At 40.7% G+C, this 7,485-nt stretch overlaps 1 protein-coding gene across 1 annotated transcript; it reads right to left on the reverse strand.

Annotated features, from left to right (window-relative positions):
* Window positions 1-1,231: 1,231 nt before the first annotated feature.
* LOC308124010 (type I phosphatidylinositol 4,5-bisphosphate 4-phosphatase-A-like) lies at window positions 1,232-7,246 on the reverse strand. The gene is made up of 7 exons (XM_080486778.1): window positions 6,870-7,246; window positions 5,546-5,727; window positions 4,609-4,715; window positions 3,588-3,699; window positions 3,406-3,458; window positions 2,525-2,615; window positions 1,232-1,985 (listed from the first exon to the last, which is right to left on the reverse strand). The coding sequence occupies exons 1-7, from the start codon at window positions 6,958-6,960 to the stop codon at window positions 1,842-1,844; spliced, it is 780 nt and encodes a 259-aa protein (XP_080342904.1). The 5' UTR covers window positions 6,961-7,246; the 3' UTR covers window positions 1,232-1,841.
* Between the last annotated feature and the right edge of the window lie 239 nt (window positions 7,247-7,485).

The following is a 7,485-nucleotide window of genomic DNA, read 5'->3' on the forward strand; positions in this document are numbered from 1 at the left end:
GAATTTCAAGAGAACGGTCACAATTTTGAGGGGAGATAAGATAAATAAAGTTGGAATTTCAAGGGAAAAGTCAGAATTCCAAGAAAAAAATTCTGAATTTTTTTTTCCCTTATAAGTCTTAATTCTGAGGAGAAAATTAAAAGAAATTCTTAAGGGAAAAAGTCAGAATTCTGAAATTAAAGTCGGAATTCTGAGATTAAAGTCGGAATTCTGAGATTAAAGTCACAAAGAAAAGTTTGATGTGAGCCAAATACCATAAAAACATTTTTGATCCCCGCCTATATAACTTCTCCACGGACTCTAAAGGGTTAAAACTCATAAAACTCAGTGTACTGCAACTAAAACTCTTCGTCTTGAAGTAAAACTCGCCGAGGAGCTTCTCCTCTCCTCCAATAGAAACACAGAAAAGACGAGTCACACCAGTTTGATAAAAGTACGACTTTGTTTCACAAAATACAAAAAAGAAAAGAATCAATCCACCCAGTTGGGATTACAGTGACGTCCACATACAGGAGTAGTACTACGTCAGTACAGTGTAGTGCAACAAGTTTCACAGGTATTTACATCAAACTGGGAGATTTTCCACATCCAGAGGATATTTACACTTTCAGAGGGAAGAAGTTTCTATCCGAGTGACGCCACAGCAGATTATCCGCTCCCTTAATCCCCTTGTGATGTCATCGTTTGTTCGGAAGGAAAAGAAATCCGGTTTAAACAGAATAAAGAGAAACTTTTAAAAAGAGGAGATTCTCCACTTGGATGAAGATTAAAGGAGGAAACGATTCTCAGGATTAAAATAGGAAGAGCAGGTGGTTTGATCTTATTATGGGATGGATCAACGCCGCCCGTTTACACGACGTCTCCAGGGAAACGCCTCCGTTTTCACCTTTTGGTTTTTAGAAAAGTTCACCGGGCAACCTTTTTCCACGGAAACGGTAGAACTAAGCAGTGAGCATGTTGGTCCAGTAGAGGGTGCTGTTGCTTGTTTTTGAAATGAAATGAGCATTTTTTTTTATTTTTCTTATTTTGAAATTACCCGTTTCCTTGAAAACGCAGTCGGAGCATTTTTAAAAAGCTGCGTGTCTCAGTAGACAGAGCTGGGAGCGTTTTTAGAAGGTAGCTCTTTCCCCCCATCCGTTTCCACGGAGACAGATTGTTTTCAAAAAGTTCCGTTTTAGACCATTTTACAGATTTTTCCGTGGAATTCCCCACTTCAGCCTTTTTCATACGTCTTGGTTATTTTAGCGTCTCCAGTTTAAAGTCGCAGTACGTCTCCCAACACAGAAGTTTTAGATATACAAGATTTTTTTTTTTATTGAATTTTCCCCTATTTTCCATCACATTTTTATTTTTCATTTGTTCTCCCTTTTTCCCATTACTTTTTTTTTTTTTTCAATATTTCCTTTTTTCTTTATTAATTTTCCCTATCACCCCCCCAATATTCCCATTTTGTTATTTCTTCCTTTATTCTTATTTTTTTTCCCTTTTTCCTTAAATTCACAGCTGTTTCAGCCATTTTACTTAAAACTTCTTTTAAAATTTTTTTTTAATCCGGTTGATTTTTTTTTTTTTCAAAATCTGTGTGAAATGCAACTTAAAAAACAAAACAAATAAAAAATCATTTATTTACATATAATATTGTGAAAGCTTCATGGAGATTGAAAATCCCTGGTTGAGTTGCGATGAGACGGACAATAATCCCAGACGACTCGCCGTCCCACTTTCTAAAACTTCATCTGTTGTAAACTTGTTGTCAAGGTCTATTTATCCTCTCCACTGCTCTCACCTTCTCTCTCTCTCTCTCACCTTCTCTCTCTCTCTCCCTCTCTCTCTCTCTCTCTCTACGTGACGTTGGTTATGGGCTGGCTGATCTTCAGACACCTCCAGTAGACGGTCCTCGCCATAGTGAAGAGCGACAGCGCGGCGAGCAGCGCCCAGGACACGTAGATCCCTCTGGACGTCTGGGCGGAACTCCAGGTACCGACCTGCACCGGGAACCACGACACAGAGAGGACGTCTCGTTAAGTCTCAACTTTCTCACTTCCTCGGTCTCCGTCTTTCCTTCAACATTTCGCCGACTCGTGATTCACAACCGCTTGAGAAGTTGCTTCTGTAAACAACGAGCTCGAGTTTAAAAAGTAGCGCCGAGGGACTAGAAATGAGACCTGAGCTGCAGAGTGAACCGAGCCTGACACGGTAAAACAAAGTAAAACGCGTTAAAACATGGTAAACAATAGTAAAACACGGTAAAATACGTTAAAATGAGGTAAAACACGTTAAAACACGTTAAAACATGGTAAAACATATTAAAACATGATAAAACACGTTAAAACATGGCTGAAACATGGTAAAACATGATAAAACGCGGTAAAACACAGTAAAACATGGTAAAACATATTAAAACATATTAAAACATGATAAAACACGTTAAAACATGGTAAAACACAGTAAAACATGGTAAAACATGTTAAAACACGTTAAAACATGATAAAACACGTTAAAACATGGTAAAACAGAAACACACCAGCAGTCCGGCTGTGGAGGCCGCCAGCACCACGAACAGCAGGAAGCACAGCAGGCTCCGCCTCCTGGGATACCGCCGGCCAATGGAGGAGCTGGAAACCAGAGTGAGAAGTCAAACCTCCGCGGCCCGCTCACATCCAGACGTTCAAAAAGACAAACTTTCCTTTAGCTGTGGGGGTTTGCTCAAGTGACAACCACTTTTTTAAAAAGTGAACTTTTTGAAAATTACTTTTCTGTACTCAGAGTCACTGCAAAGGTAAAGTTTCTTATAAACGACTTCCACGGTGGAGATTTTTACATAAAGAATTTTTTTTTGAAAACGGCTTCCAAAGTGGAACTTTTTGAAAATAAGATTTTTTGAAAATAGGACTTTTTGAAAACGGCTTCCAAAGCAGAACTTTCTGAAAATGGGACTATTTGAAAGCGGCTTCCAACATGGAACTTTATGAAAACAAACATTTTTGAAGATTGGACTTTTTGAGAATGGCTTGCAAAGTGGAACTTTTTGAAAATGGGACTTTTTAAAAACAATATCCATAGTGGAATTTATTGAAAAGGGAACTTTTCAAAAACAGAACCTTTTGAAAGCAGCTTTCAGAGTGAATCTTTTCTTTAATACGTAACTTTTGTAAATTTATTTTTCTTAAACAATCACAAATGTTTAAAGACTGCTTCCATAGTAAAACTTTTTGAAAAAAGACGTTCTTCAAAAATGTTACTTTTTGAAAACGCTTCAGCAACTAACCGTTCGGCTGGACGAGTAAATAAATTCTGGAACAAAAAGATGGACTCAGGTTGGACGTCCTCCTTTGTCTCCTTGTCCAGACGTCCTCATTGGACGGTGAAACTGCTAAACGAGACAGACGACGATGAAACACTCACACTTTCCGGCAGTGGGGACATCGAGCCAGGGTTCGGTCTGAGAACTCCGTCCACTGAGAGACAAAACACACACACACACACACACACACACTGTTTAGTCTGCTCTGCTGCTCATCCCACAGATGCAGTTCCAGGTCCGTCTCGCGCAGACGGGAGCAGTGAATACTCGAGTACCGACTCACCAGGAAGGTGTTGGCGCAGTGACCACAGACGACCCTGAGGCCGACGGGCTGCTGCGGCGGTTCAGGACTGTCCCTGCCGACGTGGACCGGTCCCAGGTTGATGACACGTTTACTGGGAGACACATTTCAAAAAGGTTAACGGCGCCACCGCCTGGACGGAGGACGAGTTTACGCAACATTTCAGAGTGAAAACGCCGAACGTTCCGAGCGTTTTCGACACAGGTTTTTTGAAAACGGCTAACAAGGTACAACTTTGTAAAAAATATAAAAATCGCACTCAGAAAAACGCAACATTTTGAAAAACGGCTCCTGAAGTGAAACTTTTCAAAAATACGTCTACATAGTCACTAAGCCACTTTACACCACTTTACATCTACTCGGCTGCAGTGTACCTCTCAGTTGTTCTTTACCGTTATGTGTACAATTTACTACTTTTTTACTCCTAAATCATTCTATTTTAGCGTGTCTACTTACTATTTCATTTAAAAATGTCGTGTGAGAGGGAAAAGCTATTTTGGTGTGAAAATGTGTCGCTGAACTGACAAATAATTGATCTACATGGAAAAAACGCATCTTTTAGAAAAACCCTGCTCCACGTTGGTAGTAACTAGTAGTTCTGCACATGCTCAGTAGAGCCAATCAGAACAGAGTTTCCTCCGTGGTGTCATGACTCCTACCCAGTTCATATTCTCCTGGGACTTGGTGCTTTTATTTTGACAGTTACCGTAACAATCGTCCGTCCACGAGATCAGAGCGGATTGTTCTCTGCTCCATGTGTGTGTGGTTTCATTATAAAAACAAACAACAGCGCCAAGTAGTGGCCCGACATGCCCACTACACCGTTCTCAAAGAATTGCAGCGGCAACGTGAAACTTTTCGAAAATGCAAAATTACAAGTCTTTACTTCAATCGATGTGTGAACAAGAAACAAAAAAAAAGAAAACTAGTAGGAACTAAAGACAATCTTATAAATCTAATAAAGTCTTTTATTGCAGGAGCTCGTCTCCGATGCCCGTCTCACCAGTACGGCCTCGGACAGGCGATCCTCTGGGACGTCACCTTGCAGATCAGCAGGCAGTTACACGGACAGCGGACGTACTTCTTCCCCACCGGAGCGTTTTTTATCGGCTGCAGGGAGGACGGAAAACAAAAGGGGGAAAAATAATTAGTACAGTTGCTGGAAATAGGAGAAATAAAACGGCCAAAAGGCTCAAAAAAGGGTTAAAAAAAACCCCACGAAAATAGTAAATACAAGCAAACTAAAAATGGCTAAAAGATAAAAGCCAAAATGACTTAAACGGTTTAAAACGACTAAAATACCGAAAATAAATCAACATTATCAAAGTTGCTGGAAATGGTTGAATGGGAGAAAGAAAACTCCTATATAGTAGTTAATACCTGCAAAACGACTAAAGTGGATAAATCAGATGAAATAACTACACAAGTTAAAAAACTGATAAAAGCCAAAATGATCTAAAAGGTTAAAAACGGTTAAAATAGCTTAAGAAAACACAGGAAACTTAAAAAAAAAAATAACACTGAAACGGTTAAAGTTGCTGGAAATGTTTGAATGGGGAAAGAAATAAGCTAAAATACCCCTAAAAGTACAACAAAGCTAAAAATCCACAAAAACTGTTAAATTTTATGAAACAGACACGTTACAAAGGCTACAAACCGTAATAGAACTTTATTCTAAATTGTAGCTGTGACACTTGATAAATACAACTGAAGAATAAAAATTTTTTTAAAAATAAAAATAAAAAATAAATTATTAAATAAAAAAATAAAATAAAAAGAAAATAAAAAAAAATAAAAAATAAAATAAAATAAAAAAATAAAATAAAAAAATAAAATATTAAATAAAAAAAAAATAAAAAAATTTAATTTTCCCCATTTGACAAATGTTACCTGGTGAAAAGTAATCGTGTGTATCTCAGTGAAAACCAATGGCCGCTCACCGTGGCTTCGTTGCAGATGCCGCACTTCACCACATGCTGGTGGGTCTTCCCCTCCACAGAGATGGCGCTCTGACACACCCGGCAGCTGATGACCGGGGCGCTGCTGCTGTCCGGGCTGCCGTGAGGCGAGTAGGGCGGCGGCGGCTCGCCCGGCGCCACCGAGCCGGGGAACGTAGCGAAGCCTGGAGGGAGAACGCGTCATCAGGGTCTCAAAGACACGCAGGGGACAGACGAGTCAGAAGAATGACGCCGTCGTGGACGCCTACCAGTTCCAGAGAATTTCCGAGCTATAAACAATAAAAGTTTCTACTTCTACAAGTCTAGGAGTGGACTCATAGACTCGTGGAGGTGTATGAATACTCATAGAAGTAGATTGCAAGATGTCTATGAGTTTACTAATACTCGTGTATAATTCTACACTGATATGTCTACAAGTCTATTATACGTGTATAATTCTACACTGATATGTCTACAAGTCTATTATACGTGTATAATTCTACACTGATATGTCTACAAGTCTATTATACGTCTATGATCCTATCAGGCGTCTACTATGAAATGTCTACAACCAAAAGTTTACTTGTCTAATACTCGCAGTCTACGAGTCCACTATCATATGTCTCTGAGACGTCTACTCCGAGAAGTCTATCAAATGTCTACAAGAATACATCTACTAGTCTATTATCATACATCTACAAGTCTTAGACTACAGCCAACAACATGACTACTCTCTTACATCTATCAGTCTTCTACATGTCTAGTCTACAAATCTACACCTACACGTTTACTAGTCTACTCCTAAATGTTTAGGAGTCTACTATCATACTTCCAGTTGTCTGCTATCATACATCAACGTGAAAACGCCTAGACTCTGAATCTACTATCATACGTCTACGAGTCAACGAGATGTCTACGTATGCACAGGATTCTCCGAGTTCACTAACATACGTCGAGGACTCTATTTATAGACATCAATTAGTCTACTATAATACATCTATGAGCCTAATCCTAATGTTTTGAATCTACATTTACACGCCTAAGAGTCTACGCCTAGATATCCAGAATCTACTATCATACAGCTACGAAACTACTACTGGATTACAAGTCTACTATCATACGTCTAGAAGTCTAGTCCTCGAGAGGTGTCAGGATCTGTAATAACCTTTCAGCCCCTGCGGTGGATTTCTTTAGAGAAACAGGTTTAATTGTGGTGTTTTACGGACTGAAGGTTCCACAGCCCTCCGTCACTTTAACATGAACCTGTTAGAATGTGGGTGGAACGGATTTTGAAGCGTGTGGAGAGAAAACCGAGCGGCGGACGTACCGTAGGGCTGAGGCGGGCAGCCGGCGGGCGAGAAGCCGCTGGAACCGTCGTGCTGCTCGGACAGCAGCGGCGACCGTTCCCCGTCCGCCATCGCTCCCGGCGGAACCAGGAGAACCGGTAGAGGCGACCCGCGGGGGAGCTGTGCACGAAGCGGCCGGCGGGGAGACGCGGGGGGGGTCACTGCCGGGGTCTGAACGTCCACATGACACGGCGAAAACAGTCAGGTGCCGCAACGCGGAAGTGAAACAACGAAAACATCCGTCACATGACCGACGGCTGAGTCATGCGTGTGATCGACAGCGGAGTCAGCCAATCAGCGGGCCCTGGGAGGGCGGGGCTTGTCCATGGTCCACTGCAGGTCCACCTGGTCCCAAACACTGCACACAGAAGTCCTGGAGTTTACGTTGTACTGACGGTGCTTTATTTCGGCACAATGACATCAAAACTTACTTCCCTGATGTTGATGTTTGTTTATACTTTTTAAAAAGTTACTTTTTAAACTTTTTAAACAGTCGAATGTTCGGCAGTATTTTATCTCATAGAAACAAATCACTTCTAAATATTTGAACATATTTTAGATGTTCTGGTGTTTTTCTTACTCTTTTGTCCAAAGCAA

The sequence above is a fragment of the Lipophrys pholis genome (assembly GCF_963383615.2).
Source record: "Lipophrys pholis genome assembly, chromosome: 18".
Taxonomy (NCBI): Eukaryota; Metazoa; Chordata; class Actinopteri; order Blenniiformes; family Blenniidae; genus Lipophrys; species Lipophrys pholis.